The sequence below is a fragment of the Alosa sapidissima genome, chromosome 9 (genome assembly GCF_018492685.1).
Source record: "Alosa sapidissima isolate fAloSap1 chromosome 9, fAloSap1.pri, whole genome shotgun sequence".
Taxonomy (NCBI): Eukaryota; Metazoa; Chordata; class Actinopteri; order Clupeiformes; family Clupeidae; genus Alosa; species Alosa sapidissima.
In genome coordinates this window covers 33,294,759-33,319,787 of record NC_055965.1, presented here as the reverse complement: position 1 = coordinate 33,319,787, position 25,029 = coordinate 33,294,759, and the positions used below count along the sequence as shown (strand labels likewise).

General features: G+C 41.5%; 4 protein-coding genes across 3 annotated transcripts in view; 1 reads left to right on the top strand and 3 right to left on the bottom strand.

The window, feature by feature from the left end:
• LOC121718854 (zinc finger protein 665-like) overlaps positions 1-25,029 on the bottom strand; it is a 1,212,449-nt gene that overhangs the window by 605,135 nt on the left and 582,285 nt on the right.
• LOC121718796 (NACHT, LRR and PYD domains-containing protein 3-like) overlaps positions 1-25,029 on the bottom strand; it is an 800,724-nt gene that overhangs the window by 245,831 nt on the left and 529,864 nt on the right. The window lies entirely within an intron of this gene.
• Positions 1-25,029, bottom strand: part of LOC121718792 (protein NLRC5-like) — a 787,595-nt gene that overhangs the window by 331,299 nt on the left and 431,267 nt on the right. The gene's annotated exons all lie outside the window — the stretch shown is intronic.
• The window catches only part of LOC121718816 (NACHT, LRR and PYD domains-containing protein 3-like), a 95,767-nt gene that overhangs the window by 531 nt on the left and 70,207 nt on the right, over positions 1-25,029 (top strand). Inside the window, exons 2-4 of the mRNA XM_042104092.1 lie at positions 21,984-22,071; positions 22,296-22,412; positions 23,195-23,311. Coding sequence (XP_041960026.1) covers positions 22,028-22,071; positions 22,296-22,412; positions 23,195-23,311 — 278 coding nt within the window. The 5' untranslated portion in view covers positions 21,984-22,027. The remainder of the gene's footprint in view (positions 1-21,983; positions 22,072-22,295; positions 22,413-23,194; positions 23,312-25,029) is intronic.

Genomic DNA, 25,029 nt, shown 5'->3' with positions numbered 1-25,029 from the left:
TAGCGCGCATTATGGACGCGTCATCGGAGACCCTGAAATCTGAAATGACTGTTTGCACAGCAAATAGGAGTAAAGTAAGTGGAGGTAACACCTGTTCCTCACTGATCGTGGTTCCTGATGTCTGTTCAAAGGATATTTTCCCAAGTATTAATAGCTCTGGCTACTTCGGCCAATCGGTTACACAGTTTGCTAAGCAATAAACAAAGCCTAGTTCACGTGTTGATTTAGACCTACAATAAAACCAATCTCTAAAATAGGCACTGCATTCTAAGTTTTTTATTCTAACTTAAAATAGCTTTATGGATTATTATTTTTTCTAATTAGATCTACATTTACGTTTTAAAATGAATTATATGGTGCAGCCTCTGAAGAATTATTCTTGCGAGTAGCATATAACGTGCGGTTTTTGATTGTTATTACGCGATCACGTTCATTTTGAGAGCACCAGAGAATGTCTAATAGGAAGAGAATTGGCACTGTCTGGTTACTTCCGGTTTCTGGACTGGTTGCAGTTCCTCCTCAGATTCCACTTGAGGGCGCTCGCAGGCGAGTGCAGAATGCATTGAGGTCTATGGAGCTTTACCCCTCAATATCCACTTTTCTCTTGATATCATTTTTTGAGTAGTAATTTGAATGTTGCATTCGCTAGGAGAGGCAAAGAAAATACACACTGTTGATTGTTATATTTTTTGAAGTCACGTAAGTCTTCTAAAAAGCCTTCCAAATATGTCAATGTCGTCATTCATTAGCACAATGCTAGCGTGATATGGGCAACAACGACCCAACCTGTAAGAAATGAAAAGGACATAAGTACTCGTTCATTCAACTTTAGATCTAAAATCTATATTGAACTTGCATAAACTACAATAAAATCTACGATTCTTCCACGACAAGCAGGTGAAAGAGATACATTTAGCTGTCTAGCTCCATAGACCCCCATTCAACCTGCACTCGCCTGCGATCACCCCCAGTGGAATTCTAATGGAACTGCAACCAATGTCAATATAATAGGAAGTGCCAAGGCTCTCCGTAGACGGGCTCTGAGAGCACTGATATACACAAATCCGGCGAAACACGGAAGTTAAGCAGCGCCGCCATTACTGCGTTGCCTTGCTGCTAAGGAAGTAGCGAAGTAATGTGTTGGTCCCGTAGGCGGCTGTAGCAGACGTTAGCTGTAGATGCGAAATCTTCTTTTTCTTAATTTTTATTTAGCACGTATGCTGTCCAGTGATGCCAGAAAAAGCGTGTTGTGTGGTCGGCTGTTTTAACAACAGTAGGAATATACAGAACTAGAATTAAACCTTTTGTGAAATTCACAAACCTTTGTTGCACATTGAGTGCCCATGTTTACAGGCTTACGGATTACACAGAGTTCCTTGTCGAGGACTAAGATGTGCGTTAAAAGTGGATGAAATACATACGATTAATAAAATAATCCTGAATACCTGTAAGAACATGTATTTTACTGCTACAAGTGGTCGTGGCTAATAGATATTTGCAACTTCTGAAGCTTGTGATATTAGCAACACAGCTCTTAATGATAGCATTCGGCTTATTGTTGTCATTAATGAATACACGTCTTAATACATTATGTTGTCAATAAATTACCTTCATTGGTAAGTTTTGGCCACTGCCTGACATCTACCCAATGTTCCCTTTCACCTGACATTTTTTCATGAGCAGGGTCTCCTATTTGATATTCTCTGACAGGATGCTTTCATTGAAAAGCCATTAGAAGGCACTGGCAAGTGTCACACCGTCACACTCCGCAGGCACGCAGTAATGGCGGCAGGCAAGATGGCAGCGCCCATAAAGTTCGCGGCGGATTGGTGTATAAGCAATGCACGAACCAGCGCGAAATCATTTCCAACAGGCGACAGCACGCGAACAGCAGTGTTGCGCGGTCTGCCCGAAATTAAGTGGTTTCCCGCGGATGACCGCGGTCACCCGCAGTTATGAGTCATAAACAAAATATTTTAATGATATTCGGGTCATTTGCGGGCGGGTCAGTTAAAATTAATTAAATATTTATTTTCTACAAATAGGCCTACTTAAAATATCACGAGAAGGCTAGCATCAATACAGTAAAGTCAACAGTAAAGAAGCTGACGCGACTTAAAATAATAAAGACACCCCTTCAGGAAAAGCGATATAGGCTATGGGAAATATTGGGAAAAGTTCTTAAAGAAGATGACAGTAGTACAAGTTATGGTTGATGTAGGCCTACTTCTTGCGAAGCCATTTAAAAGTATGACAGCCAAAACGGGCAGCCTGCAGGAATAAATGTTATGGCACAGACTACACAGCCATATCTACCGGTAGGCCTATGTATAGGTTCGCACATGCATAAAAGTTACCTTAGTTTGTTGTGTTTGTGCCTTTAAACAGTGGATGTGCTTTAGTAAAGCTTTGTGCTTCATTCAGCATTATAAACCAGTTCTTACACTAACGTTTTGACCAGCAATGTATCTCTCTTGCCTACCTTGCCTCACCATTTCTGTTTTCGAAAGAAAAATGTATGTCCATGGCCTTCAAATCTTATCCTAGTGTTCTAATCCTTGGTGGTTGCGTGCGTGCTTGAGCTCTTATTCTCATTCTCTCTCCTGCGCAAACATTATGTCCTGCATGCCTACTGCGTGTAGTTCTACTGCATAAAGTTTCGCAAATAAATTAGTTTGTTTTACAGAAATGGCCTACTGTCACACTGCATGCAGGCTATAACCAAAAGCACACATTTTGTAAATAAGCGGGTCGGATCGCGGGTCGGGTATAATTTTGTCCTAATTAATATTCACGGTCCGAGTTGCGGTCGGGTTGATTAAAATATCGGGCGACCGCGGGCCGCTTGTGACCAAACCCGCGCAACACTGATATACAGTAGCCCATAGTGTTTACATTTACAGGTAATTTGTGTTCCACCTGCCATATGCGCCCCTCACTTGTACTGGGTTGATGCCACCGAAAAATCTCCCAGGCACACCTTAATTATAATTTCTGGCTACGCCCTTAAAGTAGCCTATTTATTTTGTTTGTTTTAATTAGCCTAGTCGCCTGCTGTAGTTTTAGTGGTCACCTTGCTATTTTAAAGTTGTATCAGGTAGCTTAGTTGACTTTACATTCTCCTATGTGGGCCATTTGGAACAGAAGAACACACCAGAATAGGCCTGTTTACTGTAGGCCTAAGCAGGATTTGATGGCCGCATTCCTACACGTAGGCCTATAAAATGCAATTCAATGTGGAAGTAATCTAAGTATTCAGAATACGTTACTCATAAAGTAACGGAATAAGTTACAAATTACATTTTTGGGCATGTATTCTGTATTCTGTAATGAAATACGTTTTGAAAGTAACCCTCCCAACACTGGCTTTAAGTAAAACCTATAATCACGACAATAACGTAGGCTACACATTTTTATGATTTTTAGCACAGAGATAGTTAACGCTACGTAGCCTACCAAAGCCTATGTGTCTCTATGGGCCAACAATTTAGCCAACCGTCTGAGTGATGTGGCCTTGGGCCTAGGCTACTACAATGGTAGGCTAAAGCGAGTAAACGGGACCTAAGTGGGCCTTAATGGAAACAGGAAAGCTGGAGGCAACTTGGCCTATGGGTCCGCAACAGGCGGCCTGCAATATTCTTTGGGCAGACAGCAGCACAAAGCGCCTTTCTGGAACAGATAGGGGGCCTTGAAGGTGCCGCTCTGTCACCGCCGTCTCGCTATCCGGAGAAATAATCTTTGGTCACCGCTATTTACCTATGTCCGGCTCCAATTGACTTCCATTCAACACATGTAAACAAATTACGTGGTTAACGCCGCTGACTTATGCAAGCAACCATTTCACTTTGATAATAAACTACATTTTGGTACAGCATATATAGAGCAGGAATAACAGAATTTGGCTTAAGCAGCGAGAAGAAATTTTATGCAAAGTGTCAGCCGTGGTCGTTTAATATCGAATGTCAGAGTAATTACATTCCAAAACGTACCTTAATGATACTCCACAATTTATAAAGGAACGAAGTTTAAAAAGAAAAACACAACATATCAGAGGGATTACACGAATAATTGACAAGGAAGTACAAGATTATTCAACGGTCACTTCTTTTCTAATAAAATAATGGGCTACATTAGGCTACATATTTCAGGCCACTAGATGGCGGCATTTCACTGCACTTCGGGCCTTTTTTTTGACGGAAAAGCTAGCAGTGAAATGGCGTCATCTGGTGGCCGTGTAGCGCAATAGCGCCATTAAATATTTAATTTACCAGGAAATTATGGTAGAAATCTTGTTTTTTCTTACTAATTATTTGTGTAATCCCTCTGATATATTGTGTTCTTCTTTTTAAACTTCGTTCATTTATAAATTGTACTGTAATATGAAGGTATGTTTTTGAATGTAATTACTCTGACAAGTGAGGGATAACAGCCGCCAGAGTAACCTGTTATACGTGACTCATGGACAAGGGGAAATGCCAAGCACTCCCCGTCACGCAGCGTTCATTTTCTTACTCCTGAGATTTCTCCATGTTACTTGATCCAAATTCTGTTATTTTTGCTGTATATATGTTGTACAAAAATGTAGTTTCGTATCAAAGTGGAATGGTTGTTGGCATAAGTCAGCGGCGTTAGTTTGAGCACATAATTGAGGTTTTGTTTACATGTGTTGAATGGAAGTCAATGGGAGCCGGAAATCGGCCAATAGCGGTGACCAAAGAATCTTTCTCCGGATGACGTGACAGCTGTCGCTCCATCTGGTAGGCTAGTGCCGTCTGTTATTCTTTTCAAATAGCGACACCAGTTGCATATCCAACTCCAAAAGCATATCAGGTACACGGGCTTTGCATTTGTGAAACTGGGTAAGATGAACGCCAACTTCTATTTCCATTCCTCTTAATAGGCTCTACGTTAGCGGTAAAACTTCCCTCTTTATACTTTTTGATCAAGTCAAGTCAAATTTATTTATATAGTGTAATAACAAATAAAAGCATAGAAGGGCAATAGTCAAAGATAGATGCCAAGCTATCATGGAATTCCAACACTGATTCCATCTATAAAAAGGGTCTGCAGCGACTGTATTTCATGCAGAAGCTGAGACAGTTCAGAGTAGAAAGAGACATGATGGTCCTTTTCTATCGCTCTTTTGTTGAGAGTATTTTAACTTTCTGCTCCATTGCCTGGTATTTTTCACTGTCAGTGTCAAACAAAAAACACAGGATAGTTAAAATGGCCAGCAAGATTGCTGGACAGCAGTTAAATTCTCTGACCACGATTTGCAAATCCAGGGTGGTGAGGAAAGGACAAGCAATCTGCAGTGGCAGGATACATCCCCTATTCCAGCTGTATGAGGTGCTCTCCTCATCCTGTCCAGTGTCCGTTTAGCCCACCTGTCCCCTCATCAGTGTCCGTTTAGTCACCTCTCCCCTCATCCTGTCCAGTGTCCGTTTAGTCACCTCTCCCCTCATCAGTGTCCGTTTAGTCACATCTCCCCTCATCCTGTCCAGTGTCCGTTTAGTCACCTCTCCCCTCATCAGTGTCCGTTTAGTCACATCTCCCCTCATCCTGTCCAGTGTCTGTTTAGTCACATCTCCCCTCATCAGTGTCCGTTTAGTCACATCTCCCCTCATCCTGTCCAGTGTCTGTTTAGTCACATCTCCCCTCATCAGTGTCCGTTTAGTCACATCTCCCCTCATCCTGTCCAGTGTCTGTTTAGTCACATCTCCCCTCATCAGTGTCCGTTTAGTCACATCTCCCCTCATCCTGTCCATTGTCCTTTTAGTCCACCTCTCCCCTCATCAGTGTCCGTTTAGTCCACCTCTCCCCTCATCCTGTCCAGTGTCCGTTTAGTCATTATCCTGAAGGTGCGCCCCTGCTGCCTCCCCCGGGAATCCCCAGCTGAGACACTAGGACACAAGTTCTAGTCTGTGTGTCTAGACCAAATTCTTTAGCATAATGGCACACAAATTAATCTGATTGGAGGGCTGTGAGTCTCAAATGAGTTCATGTTATGACACTTTAGATTACACTGAGATGCATCATATTTTTGTCAGTGCACCCCCTTCCCCAGACAGCACTCCATGGTAACCCCAGCTACTCACTTATGTCATGGGCCCGATGATCTCTGCTGACAGGAGCACCACAGCGCCCCCCTTATTGCCATGTGTAAAATTGTGGTCAGATAAGGAACTACAGCTAACCCTTGAAAAACATTGGGACAGGAATTCCCACAGGCTGACATACGTTTAGGACGTTTGGCCCCCGGATCCTAAATTGGGCGTCCCTGGTCTAGACTGTTAGTGTGTAGTAGCTGTCAGTAAAAGTTACTTGCAAATGTCAGTATGTCACACTATCTGTATAAATGGTAACCTGACTCTCGCCAGATGAATTTCGTTCCACCTAGCTCCACTCATCCATCTGGGATCAATCCATTGGAGTGTTGCTGGGCCTAATTTTTGAGAAGGCTGGGCCTAATCAAAAAATGCTTGCATATGATTGAATAAGCCACTTGGCCATCATCTATTGACGTGCTACTTCAACCACTCACATCGAAGCCAACCCATGACACTGATAACCAGGGTGCGATTTGTGTAAAAACCAGAGGGGGGGGGGGGTGATTTTGAATAAGTTTGTAAACCCCCCCCACCCCCATCCCCCCCCCCCCAAAAAAAAAAAAACGAACGATTCATAACCTAGTAATGTCATGGCTAATAATACCCTATATTATTTTTGCCACCTTTGTAACATTTTAGTTTTAGTTTACCGTGGTGTATGACTTTAAACAGCGAGTGTGCTTGGTATGATGATCAGCTCCTCTAATGCAGGGGTAGGACTATGTTTTGACAAGCATACAAATTCACCTTGTTCTTGCCCCATCTGAAATTACTTCTCTACTTTTGCTGCCTCCATCCTTTCTGTATTTGTTGTGGAAAAAAACGTTGTATGGCACTGAAGTCTTAAGTTAGTGAATTGGCTAACAGTGTTAGTTGGTAACCAAATAGCCTACACATTGCGCTACACGCTGCGTAGGCTTCGTGCATTCTCTCTCCTGCTGATTTGCGTTCAGTAGCCAAGTGCGTAATATGTATGCAAAAGTTGAAAAAATAAATGTGTTTATTGTAGCCTACAGAAAATAAATAGCCTATCATACTGTCAGTTAATTGCCTACAGTGCAGTGAAGAGTTTGGAGAGTAAAGTTATAGGGCAACTTGAAGTTTTATGAAAATAATTTACGAACCAGAACATAAAGACCATGAAGCTTCTATTTCTTGCAGCTGTTAAAACACCCGCTAGATAGTTTAAACACCCACCAACATTCGTTTTTGCAGTACAGATTATTTCTAAAAGTTATTTGTCTACTACTGGCTGATTTATCAAACGAGTGCTTTCTCGTTCGTCCTCCGCAAACTACAGGTGTTTCAGTAGAGAGCCATTGAATAAGCGATGCCAAGCAATTTCTGTAACACTTTTTGTGACATTCAGCAAATATCTCCTCATTTAATGTAAGTTCCTTCGGACAATAGGCCTACGTTCTACTCTACGTGCAGTTGTCCTCCATCTCAGTTGCATCAGTTTTCTCATTTTGAAGGTTCTAAAACATTTTTATGCTTCACTGAATCCTTCTCGTTTTCTTTCATTTGTCCAGCTTTTCCATTGAACCTAGCCATTTATGATGGATTACACACTTGACATTCTGAAATGTCCTGCACGATCAAGGTCAAATTAAGTTATCACGCAGCCACTGTGTCAGCAGCATCAGTGCTGACAGTGACGGTGCGTTTCTGATGTCAGATTATTATGTAGGCTAGCCTACTAGACTGTTCTCACGTTGCAGCGCTTTACTTATATGAAGTAGCATTAATCAATATGAGAGGCAGAGGGGGATAAATGTTGTCCCCCCCGATGATAAAAAATAATTTAGCAGAGGTAGGGATAGGAAAACCAGAGGGGGGGAAATCCTCACCATCCCCCCCTACAAATCGCACCCTGCTGACAGTTTCACAGTCGCTTCTACGCTATGTCACATCTATGAAACTCCCGCCCTGCGTCCTGATTGGCTGTACCATAAAATCTGGTGCAGAAATCACTCTCAATGGAAGAGGTCCCAGATGGATGTGAGTGAAGCTAGGCGGAGCTAAGCGGAACGAATTTCATCTGGCGAAAGTCAGGTTATATAAATGTACAAGTTTGACAAGAACAATAAATTACATGACTGACTCCAGATCAGCCTTCTGTGACAGTCACACAATGATATTAACACAGATCATTCACCCTTGGACCCCTGGGCCATTTAACACACACACACACACACACACACACAGACACACACACAACCCTTTTAACACATCAGTGGTGCCTGTGTGGATTGCTGGGTTTGGTGTCACTGTGAGCGGGTGGAAACATGTAATAAATGAATTTAAATCTTGAATTTCCCCCTGGGCATCAAAAGTAAAGTATCTATCTATCTATCTATCTATCTTTATATCTATATATCTATCTAAATGGCCCCTAAACAATGTCTGCATACTCGCCAGACACAAAACTCCATGCTACTGTTTCTTTACTGTAAGGACATGAACTCAAGCCTGAAGCATGGACTTTAGTTCTGCTGTGTTATCTAGACTGTAAAACATTTTATGAGATGTGTCCAGAGGAACACACTGCTTAATCCTAATAAGTTAGTAACCAGTCCAGTTGCTTGTCTTTAGCAGTTAAAAGATCGCATGGTAAGTGTTTTGGACTTTTTTCCTGATAAACTAAATGGTTTAGTTTGGGGGTGAGATTGAAAACATGATGAATTTATCATTGATTTGATGTTTGGGCAAATCAATCAGTGCTCTAAACAAGAGTGTACCGACTTGTTGGCTTGGAGATCGTCAAGGTGAATTTATGTAGGCAGCAAAGTCTGAAGTCTTCTAGTAGGCTACATTATGCATAATCTCCCAAAGAGCTAACATATAACAGCTATGCTTTCTGTATTTAGTCAGGGAGAAGCAAATGTTATTGCTGCTTGACCAAAAGGGTAGAATATTGTCCTTGTGCTGATTTCCTTCCTGTTCCGTGGCATGTGACCCCATGCTGGAACACGTCTATCCTCATGTTGCTTTGACCAGAGTCCTGCAACGGGTCGGGTATCCGCGGGTACCCGACAGGTACCCGCAGAAAAGTTGCTAAAATGGGTAAATTATGACGTCCCTAAAATGTACGGGCGGGTATGCGGGTGGGAAAAGAACTCCTTGCGGGCAGATACGATGAGAACCAAAACAGTAGGCTATAGAAATAAAACATAATTGAAAAATATGTGAAATATTTTTATATCTAAATTACCATTATCACATTGCAAATATGTGTTTTAGTCAACGATACGAAGTATCGAACTTGACCCATCACATCAGTAGGCCTACTGCGACTTTTGAATTATTTGTTTGATGCATCTGTGTGAAAACATTAAACAATATAACCGTCTCGTAGTTGGAGCGCAAGAGAGTAGGCTACAATGGATGAAGTCAAGGTAAAGTTGGCTAGTGGCATGCTCAGGTTGTTTTTTTCTTGTTCTCTTTGTTTCATTAACAGGTCCATTTTATGGAGAATAATGTTCTGATGCAGCAAGGTTTGGGCTATGTTTCGTTGTTGTAAGGTTTATCCCTAACGCAAAATGTAAAAAAAAGGTCGCCCTTTACGTGCTTCAATTGTGCGAGAGAAAAAATAAAGCACATTCATTTGAATGATTTTAGCTTGTGTGTGATTTATCGCGGGCATGGGTCGGGTAACGGGCAAAATATTAACGGGTCCGGGCGGGTGCGGATTTAATTTTAATATCACCACAGGTGACGGGTCGGATCTGGTGCTGAACTTCTCGGGTGCGGGCCTGGGCGGGTCTAAAAAAATGGACCCGTGCAGGACTCTGGCTTTGACTCCAAACATGATGTTTTTTTTAGAATCTTACAGACTTTCATTCAGGGCCGGCGCTAGCCATTTGGGTGCCCTAAGCACAAATGCTTGGTGGTGCCCGTGGTGCCCGCCCCCCCCCCCACACACACACACACACCCCAACCAACCACCACCACCACCAAAGGAATAAAAACCATTCAGAATTTCTTATTTTTTCTAATTGCAGTTTCACCAACAGATGTCGCTATTGGCCTAGTATGAACCTCTTGGAAATGACCGCATAGAACAACAACTAGTAAATTTATCTAAAGCTGTCTAATTTGGCAAAATCATATCATGTTAAGTTGCAGGGTTTTTCCAAAGTTCACCTTACCAAGAGTTGTTCCCAATCATTTCATTACGTTGTGAAAGTGTCACTTGTAGCGTTACTTTTTCACTAGCCTACACAATTAGATCGTTTGATCATAATTGATAACAAACGCCAAAAAAGCGTCCTGAAATGCAAAGCAAACTAGGCTAATAGGCTAAAGTTACCTGACTATATCTCTGATGGCTCAAAGAAATTGCAAACCCAGATTAAGCATAATCAGAAATAGCATTGCTAGCTAGCAACCTGAGGAAGGATTGATAGTCTTATGCACCTATTGCTAACGTTAAAGGAAAGTGTTGAATTGCATTCAATAACCCATAATCCATATCCATATCCACAACGTAAAATAACTAGCTAGCCAGCATGAAATCATTTGCAATGTAGGCCTAACACTTGAACATGAACATGGCTAGTAGGAGCTTACGTTACAAAGTGTATTGACGGTAGTAGTATTACCTGGCATAAGCATAGACATGCATACACGCAAGGGCTACAAACCTTTTTATTTATTTATTTAAAACATTGTCTTAACTGCAAGCGCAAGCATCATCCCGCTGTCTCTTTTTTTTCCTTTTTTCCGCCCCCGACTCTTAGTGCCTTTTCAAGGCGATGTCTACTGTCTGCCAAATTTGGGATTGAGGAATAATCGAACAGACCACTGGGAGGTGGGGGAGGGGGGTACCAGAGGGAGACTGGAGAGAGGGCTGCACAGGAGATTCACCTTTTTTTCGACTAATTTGATCTAGGCCTATATTACTTTTGAATTGCTTTTGCATATTAACATGCTTTAGACATATTTTATTTGTTATTAACACTAGTAGCCTATTGTGGTGATTTTTCACGACCCAGATTTTTTGGTGCCCCCCCAGGCACTTGGTGCCCTACGCGCAGTGCGTGATGTGCGTGTGCGGAGCGCCGGCACTGCTTTCATTACTTGTTGGTACCAAGTGATACATGACAGAAGTAGGGAAAGTGGAGAAAGAGACCTTTATGGTTAAGCCTGTCCCCTAAAGTATGGGTGTTCATGGGGCATATCAAGGCCGTAGTCATGATGTCAACATTGGGGGGGACCAAATCTGTGGTGGGGTCTGAGGGACCCCCAAACAGAATTTCAATACATTTCCTACCATGCAAAAATATTATTAAAAATCACAAACAAGTCGTTAGTTAGGTCAGTCAATTAGGTTATTCCAAACTTTTGACGGACATAGGCATGGATGGATTATGAACCCCTGGACATAGATGCCCCCCCCTCTGGTGAGTTTTGTGAAAAGAGAAGGGTGGAGAAGAAGCAACTTCACACAGAGGCTTGGGCTTCAGGGCCCCCTGAGCTCTTGGGCCCAGTAAGCCCATTCAGTAATCCATCCCTGGACCCGTGACTCCATTTGTGTTCAAAATGTATACAATGTATTACAAACTAGAGTATCTTATGATAACCTCTATATTACACAGAATGTGGTTCTTTAACTTATTACTTACACCTGAAGATTTTTAAACTAAGGCTTAGACTCATAGGTTTGGAGCCTAATAAGATTTTGTCTTTTAATTTAGATTTTATTATGCTGGCGGCTAATCACACAATTTTAACGTAGTTTGAAAGGTACAGGATTCAGGAGGCTAGACAGGCCCCTCTTCTGTCACTCACCTCATGTTACAACTGTATGCATTATAGACTGGCTTCTGACAGAAATTACGTTTTGTGCCAATATGTAGAAACACTAGGCCTACATCAGCCTTTAATTGGTGATTGAAGGTGCAAATTCCTTTCTTTGGTTATTGTCCGCGATTCACATTAACTGTAGGCTATCTCGTATAGTAAACGTTTTTTCCAACTTGTGTGCCGTCGCCACATTTGATCACGTTTTGCCTGCATGGATGCACGATTGAGTGCGCATCTAAATAATATGCAAGATGCAACAATCATTTCTAAGAGGCCTATACACGGTAATTTCTGGCATTACTACTAGCATATGAATGCATTATTTATGTTGAAAGACGTGAAAGAAATGACACAGGCTTGCACAAATTCATCATTTAAAATAAAACGTTTCACTTTCGCTAATTGCGAGAATAGGCTACAATATGGAAAATGTTCCCTTTCAGTCTGATCGGCTCCAAACATGCATGCAATTTCCTTAGCCTGTGCTACACCTTTCCAAGAAGTTTTGTGAAAATTGTACCGGTAGCTTTTGCGACAGCAATACCTCGCCGCAGTAGGGTGCAGTAAATGGAAGCTTTTGATAGCGCACGCCAGTGACACCACTAACGAAAAACGGAAAATCACCAGGACAAACCACTCAGGAGTGTAGGCTACTCTGGAACCATAGGTCACTAATTTGTGCATTATTTACGTTTGATTACATTTCAGATGCGTGTTGGTTTCCTGTAGGCTAGCGCTTTATTCTTTCTTTATTTTTCTATGTCCGTATATTGGGGGGGACATTTTGGTCGCATTTGAATATTGGGGGGGACACGTCCCCCTCAATGTCTATGGTGACTACGGCCCTGGGGCATACACTGTGCTGAGGTCAGTGCTGTGTGTCTGTGGGGGTATATCTGGTAGCACCAGAGGAGAGGAGGGCTGACTCCAGATCAGCATGGTGACTCATACTCTACTGAGGTCAGTGCTGTGTGTCTGTGGGAGTTTTTATCTTGTAGCAGCAGAGGAGAGAAGGGCTGATTCCAGATCAGCATGGTGACTCATACTGTACTGAGGTCTGTGCCGTGTGTCTGTTGGAGTTTATCTGGTAGCAGCAGAGGAGAGGAGGGCTGACTCCAGATCAGCATGGTGACTCATGTAGTTTCTCTGGTATCAGTGTATCCTGTGTGTGTTTGTATAGTAGGCCTACTGTATGAAATGTGTGTGTGTTTGTATAGTAGGCCTACTGTATGAAAAGTGTGTGTGTGTTTGTATAGTAGGCCTACTGTATGAAATGTGTGTGTGTTTGTATAGGTGGCCTACTGTATGAAATGTGTCTGTGTTTGTATAGTAGTCCTACTGTATGACGTGTGTGTGTTTGTATAGTAGGCCTACTGTATGAAATGTGTGTGTTTGTATAGCTATGGAAGAATATTAGACTCAAATGTTTTGTACGTGTGTATCATGTTTTGAAACTGTAGAAATTATTTGTAACTGTAAAAATGATCCGTACAAGCAATTGTCAAAATTACAAATATGCCCTACACTTACAAATCTATTTTACGGGTACGGATCAGTTTTACAGCTACAAATCATCCTACAGTTAAAAATATTTTACCATTACAAAATTATTCTACAATTACAAATCAATATTCTATGCACAAAAAGCTGTCCTACAGTTACAAATCTTTTCTGCAAGTGCACAGACTTTTGTACCACCTTAGGGATGAGAAGCGTCTCATATGTATTGTGTGTGTGTATCAGGATTTGTAACTGTAAAAATGATTTGTGATTTAACCAGAGGCGGACAGAGTACACAGCTTCATAACTTGAGTAAAAGTACAGATACCCCTTGCTAAATTTTACTCAAGTACAAGTAAAAGTACAACAGTCAGATGTCTACTTAAGTAAAAGTACTGAAGTACTTGTTTTTAAAAGTACTTGAGTATCAAGAGTACAATTGTTTCGTCCATGGTTTCGTCTCTTATCTAAATCTGACCATGGAGCTGACTTTCGCGGAAAGCTGAAGGTGATTGCTGATGGGCTGTCCCAATCAGTGGCACCTGCACAAACCAATCACGTTTGAGAGGGAACCAACAAATTGAGGGTTTCCTACATTTCTCTTTTTTTTAAGAAGAAGTAACGGGTACTTAGGTTAAGGATAGAAATGTAGTGGAGTAAAGAGTACAATATTTGCCTCTCAAATGTACTTCATGAGTACTCCCCAAAAATGATACTCGAGTAAAGTACAGATCCCTCAAAATTGTACTCGAGTCATGTACTCAAGTAAATGTACTCCGTTACTGTCCGGCTCTGAATTTAACAAAAAAATAACACAAACGATTTTAAGTATTACTCATATTTCCTTCACTTACAAATATATTCCACAGGTACTAAACCACATTCCACAGTTGCTGTCTTTCAATTACGAAGCTATTCCGCCATTACGAATCTCTGCTGCTCGCACAAGTATTTTCTGCAAGTACACATGTACTTTTGAGACGATTCTGGCACATCCTGTTGAATAGCCAATGGCGATGCTCAGGTTTTGGCTAGCCAATGAGGAATCTAAGTTCACTAACCAATCATAGAGTCAGGAGGTAGCGCACCCCACCCCACGTGGGTTGAAGAGGATCGACTGTCAGAAGAACGAGGATGTTATGCTCACAATGGTGCACACGGGAGAAACGCTGGCAAAACGATATAGCTTACATGGGATTAATTCAACACCGATACATGGAATTTGCTTTAAGTCTGTAATCTATCTGAAAATGACGTTAATTAAAATGAGTCTACTTCCTTCTGTAAACTGTCCCATATTCTAAGCAGATTCATGAGCCACACAGTGAATGTAGGCTAAGAAAGAAGATAATCAGCGGTGTATAATCGGCTATAGCCTACTTGTCACTGGCTTTCTTCCGGAGCAAAAGTATGTCCAGTAGTGATGCACCGATGTGAAAATTGTGGCCGATACCGATAACCGATATTAATTTTGCTGTTATGGCCGATACCGATATTTACCGATGTCGATATATCTGTATAGAAAACACATTCTTATGATAATCAAATAAAGAGCTATTTTCCAAAATGCATTTTTTAAAATAATGTTTCAATAGCCTACCTTAGAACACCAGAGGATTACAATATAATAGAATATATCTGTATTATTTTATATCCTGATATAAAAAGAGAGAATACTGAATGTCTGATATTTATGACAGCACTTTATGCAGATTAGCCTATAGGTATGGCACACTATAGGCCTACTATTTATATTACAACTCTCCCTCTTTAATTCAGCTGTGTGGTTGAAGCCTGGAAATATTGTAAACAAAGTAGCATAGTAGCATAGTTGGCTAGCTTATCATAGTCTACTGATTGGACTGTTCAGTTTCCCCATGTGTGTTTAAGTTTAAAGGTAACACTTGTTCTCCTTGGTACAGACACTTTTGGGAAACATTGGTATTGAGATGATCAGTCAACTTGAAACCAAGAGTTTTAAACAAATATGTGCAGCATGCTAATGTTGCTAAGCAGATTTAATAGTAATTTAGCTAGTCGTCTTCTATGAGTCCTTGCTTTCACGATTGTAATGTTTTATTTGGATTGCGTTGGCCGAGTCGCGCGTGTCCATTGAGTGAGTGAGAGAGAGCGGGGCAAGAGCATAGACAGTAAAAGAAATGGACGAACAGACTCCGTCGTTTTCAATGGGAGGGCACTGAGTCAAATAGAACGATTTTTCAGTTGGTCCCCCCAGTACTGCGCAGACTCACACTTAACTTCGTGACGTTAGCCATCGAACTGAATCTTGTAACTCATATGATAGATACACAGAAATTCTTCTCACACTTCCTTCGCCTTCAAAGTCATCAAAGTAAACATTTATTTATGTATTATTAGTAATATCATCCTCACCAAGTCGTGTTAATGTTGAAGCTACCATACATGATCATCTTCAAAAACAGTCATGCTAAAACAAAACAAAAAAAGTTATAGCCTTGAGGCCATCCTTAAAAATATTTTCGTTTGCCGTAACCCGACCGACCCTGTCAATTTAGAACCGACCCAAATATTTATTTTTTTCCCCCTTTTAGTCCGACCGACTTGCCGGTTGTAAACTTGCGTTAATACCGACCGATTGTTTTTTTTACTCTAAACAACCAATACAAATGCAATAAAATCATATTTCTTTTAGTAGGCCCAAGTATTGTGAATATAAATTGCCTACATGCAAACGTGGCTCACTTTGCGTGGCTCACTTGGCGTCATCTCTACACCATTGGTTTTACGCATGTCACACTATGGCCTACGCTTCGTTTCATTCACACAAACTGATAACGCTTTTACTTGGCACGAAGTTCTGGAAGAACTGTGGCCAGATCTTTTCTCATCCCTTCTCCCCCTAGTCTAGCGGTGACCGTGTCGGAGTATTGAAATTGGTTGTGGTCTATTCAGCATTTCTCGAAATATGGGTCCGCAACATGGAGACTGCTGGTTCGCGGAGTCGTGGAGTGAAATTAGGCCCGATGCTTCATCTGATAATTTGCTGCGCAGTTGATCAAGAAACCGCGGATCGACGAAAAAAGAAAACAAACGTTTCTGCTATCGATGTCATTAAACATGGAGCCCTACAATTAAGTGGTGGTATGAGCATTCATTCAATGCGCGTCTGCGCGAGAGAAACTGAAACTAATCGATAACGTTGGTATCAAAGCTCCGCTTCAACCTGTTGGAAGGCTATTTATTTATTTAACGAAACTTAATAGAACGACGTTGTTTTTTGGAACTTCCTTAGAAACAGAGCAGAGACTGTATAATATACTGTATAGCATTGAGTATTGTATAGTCAAATTTCAATATAACGTGGCCAAGAGCTATTGTAGCCTTCTTTCTGGGTACATGTAGATGAGCCCTATGACCCAAAAGTCTGCCATGACCGGGCCTCAGGTCAAAGAAATTTGAGAAAGGCTGGTCTATATAAACTGCATCAGAATGAGGTTTGCAATGGTGCGCCTGAAGGCACGGGTTGAAGACCCAGTCAGTTACGTCACAATATGCACATTTGTGTAAATTCATTCCTACGTAATCACCATGACCAAAATTGAACTTTTTTTTTTTACTTTGAATCTTGAAAAAAAAAATATTGACCTACCTACCGACCCATTTTTATTTTTTTTTGGCTGTTACTGCAAACAAAAATATTTTTAAGGATGGCCTGAAGCTAATCTTCTTTCCACTTTTCCGACCTACGGTCAATCCATCGAAAACCTCTGAAAGGATTAGTGCCGTTTTTTAAAAAAAAATAGGTTTACTTTTTTATTATTATTAGGTTTCCTCTGTGTAATGCTTTACCTTAACATACGATCGTGTATGCTAGGTTTTGCTTATGAGTTACCGTCATAGACAGTAAGGTGGACTGAGCTTCTTATCCAAACAATACGGTTATCTCCCTACGGCGCGAAAGAGAGATTACGTCAAAGCTAGCTTCCCTCCAACCGAACAAGCTAACCATTCTTTTTACGGGTAACCAACGTTACGGACGAGGTAGTGGAGTCTGTTTTGCCTTTGTAGTGTTTATGTGGATTACACAGAAGCTACAATATCGGCACAGGATATATGTTATATGAAGTTATGGTATTTCAAAAAAATCCTAGAATGAATGGCCTTCTATGGGAGTTAGCAGAGAGGTGGTCCCTCCAGCCTACGTCGATTCTTCTACTTCCGGGAATTCGCCTGCCCCCTTGGGCAAGAGAGGGGTGTTGTTAAATGGTGTTGCGGCTCCTTTAAGAGAGCTCCGTGTGTGTGTGTGTGTGTGTGGGGGGGGGGGGAAGCTGGGAAGGAGGGAGATAGAGTGAGGAAGTGTATGTATGCGACTGGAGCAGAGAGTGTGGAAGTTCAAGTTGGAGTCTGTACACAGTGTGAGCGGTGTTACTGTCCGAAATAAAACTCCATAAAGTTCAGCTTGTGTATTTTGCTCATCAGAAATGGGACCGTGACCCCGACGTTATTCTACCTTATAACTTCGGCCCTCGAATAACGAATCCCCTGCGTTTCTGACTACGGTCTGAAACAAAGCAGGAAAGGTTAACAGGGGGTTTATACTGTTTGGTAAAGTCTACAATGAAAGCAACGTAGGCTACCGCCAAGTAAAGCGGGAGATGTGTGTTGTTTATGCGGCCGCGTAAGCTGCAAAGCACTGCTAGACACTAGAAAGGGTGTGTCGGTTCTGCCTTTTCACACCGCGACACAGGTTTGTGGATATGAGTGTTGCGATTTCAGTTTTGAATCGCATATCGTTACAGCCCTATAAAATTCCTATTACGACCATATAACTACATTCTGCCTGATACACAGTTATATTTAGCCTACCGCGAGAGATGTAGTGCTAGGCGTGACATGACATGCAAGCCAGCCATCAACTTGACTGCAAGCAACGCGATACAACGCAACTTTTTGAAAGAACTTTTGTCAGATGCCCAGTGTCTTCTTTCTGTCAGTCTTGTTGCCCTGCTATTTTAAATAAGAAATATGATGCAATAGAAGGGCATATTTAACGGATTCAGTGTAGACAGATAACACGCTTGGATCGCTACACACACGTCAAATACACAGGAATGATTATCGGCCTGTTCACATCGGCCCTATTTTGACATCGGACCGATACCGATGTGTAAAAAAATGACCATATCGGCCGATATTATATCGGCGGCCGATATATCGTGCATCACTAATGTCCAGTGTTATAGTCAGTGCCTTGGGCCTGGACACGGCTCTGTTTCAAATGGACAGTCCGAAACTTGGGTTTGATGGTCTAACACCTTTCTACAAAAGTCTTTTTAGGGTTTGGGGACTCTTTACTTATCAGTGGGCTGGAGGGTTGTCCTCTGTTCACTGGTTGCTTGAGGAGCCTATTGTGTTGGGGTCATGTTTTGATGTTTTGTGTGATATTCCTAGTCTCATAGCCTTGCTTTTTAAGAAAAGAGTCCTGCAACTCCGACAAATTGTTGACAGGGCAGGTTGCAACTTCCAGAATGTTCAGGCAATAACCTCCTTTTTAGGTTTGAGGTCTGAGAGGTATGTGAAGCGATTTCTTGACAAGCTTAATGGGGTCCTGAGTTACCAAGAGAAAAGTCTTTTGGAGGAATGGGACAAGGGTAATTTTCTTTGTGATGATAGGGATGTTTTTCCAAAAGTCTTACTGTCACCTCCTTTGCTAGAATGTGGTCATTCTAGTCCGCTGCTAGTTTCTGGGGAACAGGACAGTATCGACTTGTGCTCAGCTAGTGGGAAAGTTCTGTACAAAACTCTGGTGAAGGTGTTGTACAAAAACACTCTCAAGGGTAGGATGGACAATGTTTGGAGGAATAGGTTAGGCATTTATGATAAAACAAAACCTGTGTGGAGCGTGATTTATAAGTCCTCGCTGACCAAGAGAACTGGGGATCTTCAGTGGAGGATCTTGCATGGTGCTATTGCTGTTAATGCTTTGTTATCTGTTATAAATCCTGCAATGAGTGACATGTTCCCTTTTTGTTCTGACAGGGAGACTACATGTATTGCAATAGGCTTTCCCCTTTATTTTGTATGTTATCGGAACAAGGTTCACAAAGCAAAGTTTTATACTTGTTTTTTTTATAATCGTAGACAGAAGTCAAAGTGTGAACTCATCAATTTCATTAATGGCCAGGAAAAGCTGGCTATTTATCTCAGCAGGAAAAGCTGGCTATTTATCTCCGCAGGAAAAGCTGGCTATTTATCTCCGCAGGAAAAACAAGGTGCAGCAGAAAGCCGGGGGTGATGTTGTTGCAGTTTTCAAGAATTTAGTCGAGTCGAGAGTTACTATTGACAAGGGCAATTGATGTTTTCAAGGACAAATGGTGTTATGTTGGTACACTCTGCTCTGTAACAAATGATGAGCTTTCTTTTGCCCCTTTTTTGACATGATTGACTTCTGACCTGATATTGTTTTTGTTTTTTCTGTTTGTTTGTTTTTTGTAGACTGATCTGTTAGTGGTGCTTATGGTTGTTGTACAATAAAGCTTGTTAAAATGCAATTTTACTCATAAAGCACCATAAGTTTCTTTTATCATAGGTAGGTCGTGGCCGTGGGCCTTGCCTGTTTCTGTGTGTTATCTGTCTAACTTTATGTTGTGAACAAACAATATGTTAATTATATTAACATCGGTATCTTTTAAGTGTGGTCATTTCTTCAAAATGAAATATATGTTTTTGTATAACACCTATTGTAGCTTATGACTATAGATAGATATGTAGATAGATAGATAGATACTTTATTGATCCCCAAGGGGAAATTCAAGTATTCACTATAGTGTTTTGTCTGATAGTTTTTGTTGTGAGTGTATTTGTGTCTGCCTGAAAACCTGAACCAGGCTCATGCAACTGTGACGGTCATGTTAATGTTGATCTCAAGTATATGCTATATGAGTCGTCATGTTGATACAGTAGTGTCCCGTTTTGGCTGTATTTAAGTGTATTGCTATTGCGTAGTTCTGCTAAATTGGGTTCAAGCCACTGTGATGGTCATGTTGATAGTTCATGGTCACGCATGAACTATGGAGTTGTGATGAGGGAGAGGCAGCTCATGCTGTGTTGATAATCTCATGATTGATCATGACGGAGAGGCAGCTCATGCTGTGTTGATAATCGCATGATTGATCATGACGCAGAGGCAGCTCATGCTGTGTTGATAATCTCATGATTGATCATGACGCAGAGGCAGCTCATGCTGTGTTGATAATCTCATGATTGATCATGACGGAGAGGCAGCTCATGCTGTGTTGATAATCTCATGATTGATCATGACGGAGAGGCAGCTCATGCTGTGTTGATAATCTCATGATTGATCATGAGGGAGTGACCGCATGCGAGTTATGCTGCAGTGGTTTGGCTGGTTTGAAGAGTCGCCTGGAGTCTTGGTTACTGCAGGAAATAAAGTCCCTAAAAAAAAAACTATTTTAAATCAAACAGATATGGGGCCCTATTTTCGCACTGGCGCATGGTGGAAAACTTGTTATTTTCCCAGCGCAAAGTTTATTTTCACATCTTATTTGTAGAGCAACGTGCCAAGGGGTGTGGCAACTAACGACCTGAGGAGGGATCTGGCACATTGTCTAAAAATACTCATGAAAACTGATGTTAATTATCTGGCAAACATTCTCTAACAGCAGTCAAGTTGTCATTGTTTGTGTCAAACAAGTTGTGAATTTTGTTGTAACATGAAAACAGGAGATGACTTACTCTGTGCTCAAAGTGATGCTCGGAGCTCCAGGGGTTTCCTCTGTGGGTGAATGAAACTTTCGGAAGATGTTGTAGCAGTATCAAGTGAACAATTCCAGGATACCCTTCTTTTTCATTGGTTGTTGCGTTAAATCTTACCCAGATACAATAGTGCTATTTTCTGATTGAAATTCAGAAATTTCTGATACTGCTATTGTGAAGCCCCTTTCTTTTTTTTTGATTGGCTGATAAGTGGCAGGCTCGACTAAGATCACCTAGAGACACCTAGATTCCTGCTGGTTCCATAGAAAGAGCGGCGCAGCCAGAGAAGTTTTGGGCGCTGCAGCATATTAAATGTATTATAAATAGTTTTTCTGTGTGAGAAATACAATGTGTGTGTGGCCGGAGTGTGTGACAAAAGACTGAAATGAGTGACTGTCATGATCAATGCATGACAATTGAGAGCCCTGTTATCAAGTAGGGTGGGTTATCAAGCAGGCACCTTCCTTCTCTGGTATTTCATTGAATTAAGCCCATGACACTTCCAGAAGACTCAACTTCATAAAATATCAGACATGGAACTCAATGCAGATAAATCATTTCACATAATTTGGCTCTTAGTTTTATTTTGTTTCAATTTTTCACTCCTAGACATTGGTTAATTTGCAAAACAGATTTGCATGTGTGTCCCGTTACTGTTATGAGTCCATTGTATCCATGTGTAGGCTGGTGTTAGTGCTGTGTGTGTGTGTGTGTCCTGTTACTGTGATATGTCCATTGTATCCATGTGCGGGCTGGTGTTAGTGCTGTGTGATCTGTGTGTGTTGATCTTTCGCTCTCATTCTCCAGTGTGAGATCAGGAGATACCAGGAAAAGGGGTGTGTTGGCCTAAAATGAGTTCCAGTGAAGAAGAGGACCATGGCTGTGAGCCTGTGGGGTAAGACAACAACATCACTAACTCAACTTAATAATAAAGCAATAAACTAATCTATCGGAATAAGTCACAAAACACATTTTAGGGCATGAGTTCTGTAATCTGTACTGGAATACATTTTTAAAAGTAACCTTCCCCAACACTTTATATAATCATATCTCTCTATCTCTTTCTTTCACTCTCTGGCCCCCCTTCTCTCTGTGTGTGTGTGTCTGTGTGTGATACAGCCCCATGCAGCAGAAGAGATCACACTCCCCTGTACCGAGCTGTGTGTCCATGAAGAGTGACTGGTCCTTGGAACAGCCATTAAACTTTGCTGGAGGAGGTGTTCCTGCTGGTCAGAGGTGAGTATCAGTCTCCACAGAAACACACGCATCAGTACAGACATGTGGATACCTGTAGTTTAATACTGTATCAAAGGTGCTTCACTCTTCCATAATTGGAACCTATGAGGTAGTGAATGTTGTAGTACCGCCATGTCACCAGTAAGTGGCAGTATAAGACACACACTTCTGTGTGTGTGTGTGTGTGGGGGGGGGGGGGGGGGGAGAGTTACTAGGTTGGACAAGAAGCTTTCAGTATGCAATGGAAGGATACTTTCACAATGTCCGCTTATATCAACGAGGCGGAACAGTACAAATTGAGGCCAAATCATTCTGATCTTACGGATCTTATCGGGGTGCATGTTATCTGGGGATAAACAATTAGCAGGTTATCACAAGAGCGTTTAATTTACCTTATATACTGCAGATGTGACTCTGATTTGACAAATAGTCAACAATAATACTAGGCTACTTCTGTGCAGTAAAGAAGTCTGCATGAACATAAATGGTCTTGATGTGTCAATAATAAAATGACAAAATCTAACCTAATTTCGAGAATTAATTAAAGACGGAACCAAGTTTAATTAAACCAAGTTTAACTGTGTATCAAAGGCTAGTTAAACCAATGACGTAGCATGCTAATTGAACCAATGACGTAGTGAATGTTGCAGCACCACCATGTTGCCAGGATATGGCAGCGTAAGACACACTTGTGATTACTCTGTTCGTGTGTGCATTGTACATACTGTAAATGAAAATCCTGTGTGTGTGTGTGTGTGTGTTTGTGTGTGTGTGAAATACAGTTCCATTCAGCAGAAGGGCTCTTCTTCCCCTGTACCAAGCTGCGTGTCCATGAAAACTGACCGGTCCATGGGGGAACCACTCCACTTTGAAGAAGGAGTTATTCCTGCTGATCAGAGGTGAGTAGTAGTCTGACATTTAAATTTAATTGTGTATCAAGGTGCTAATTAGATAGCCATGTCTTGTGAGACACCTCTGTCTCAGAGTAGATGCTTTCTGTTGGGAATGGAGTAGTGTGTCTGCCCTGGACCGTCCTGACAGTCAGGAGGTACAAAACCAATACCCTCAGCAACTCAATAAATTAAATCTCACTGCATGGCAGGCAAATAGTGGTTACACTATTTTACTAGCGTAATTTTACATCCGAAAGGTGTGCCGGTATGTGAAAATTCCATGCAAAAAAAAAAAAGATACCTTGACGTTTTTAGAATCAATACTTCATCAAAATAATAGCCTGTGTCTGTGTGGACTCTCCCACTCTCCATGCTTGCAAGCACCTAGGAAAGTGGGTGAGTGAGTGCGCAGCAAAAGTGAGTGAGCTTTGAGTTAGTGAGTGCGCAGCAAAAGTCAACTCAAGATCAGTGTTTGGCTTGTGGATAAAACAAAGGGTCAAAGTGAAACCTGTAATTATTGAAATTTGGAACTATTTTGGATACATTGCGGATAGTCAATGCAAGCCAACAGGTACACAGAGGCCGTCAGTTAAATATGTTTCAAAGTCATTCAAAAGCAAGTAGGCTATGCATTCAACTCCGCTATGCACCTAGCAGATATATATCAACATTTTTAAAAAGTTCAAAAACGACAGATTAACGAATAGGCTATAGAAAATACCACTACATGATTAGTGCCAAGTTAATCTAGTTTATAGCCTAAGTGAAATGAGAGTGGTTTTCTGGGATAAAGCAAACCTTCCCTTATCAGTGAATTTTGACGAAACATAACGACCATGTGATCATATTGCGCTAACGTGATGAAAGCGCAATGTTCATGAAAGTATAACATTACTATAACTTGCAAACGATCTATTTAATATTCGATTAGTAGCTTACTACTGGTAATGTTTGCCATGGCATGTAGACTGCAATTTGTTCAATAGTTAATTGCCCAGCTGTAGGATAGGCTACCCAAAATGTGTTCATTATAGCCCACAACATACCATCAAGTGTGTTGAGTCTTAATAATAATAGCGGCTTAGTTTGCCCCCAGCAATATGGCGACCGTGTTCACGTATGCCACTTAATAGAACTCAACAGATCTAGTTTTCTAATATCCAATATTATCCATCATGTCTGTTCTTTGGCTCCACCTCATCCAATATTTCAGAAATTCTTTTTTTCGAGACACCTCAGCTAAAGAGGTTAATATCCTTTTCCAAAAACGTTGTGGCCTTAAGTATAAGTATATATACTCTTTTGATCCCGTGAAGGAAATTTGGTCTCTGCATTTATCCCAATCCGTGAATTAGTGAAACACGCTCAGCACACAGTGAACACACAGTGAGGTGAAGCACACACTAATCCCTGTGCAGTGAGCTGCCTGCAACAACAGTGGCGCTCGGGGAGCAGTGAGGGGTTAGGTGCCTTGCTCAAGGGCACTTCAGCCGTACCTACTGTTTGGGGTTCGAACCGGCAACCCTCCGGTTACAAGTCCGAAGTGCTAACCAGTAGGCCACTTGGCTGCCCCAAGGCAACAACTTTCAATGAAGACGGGTTCTCCCATGTCCCACTGGGGTGTAATAACCAGTAGGCGGCAGCTGCTCCAGCCATAGCAGCTGTTCACACGAACACACTTCTTTCTCCTCCAGGCACTCAAATGCAGTTATTGCCACTCGTCT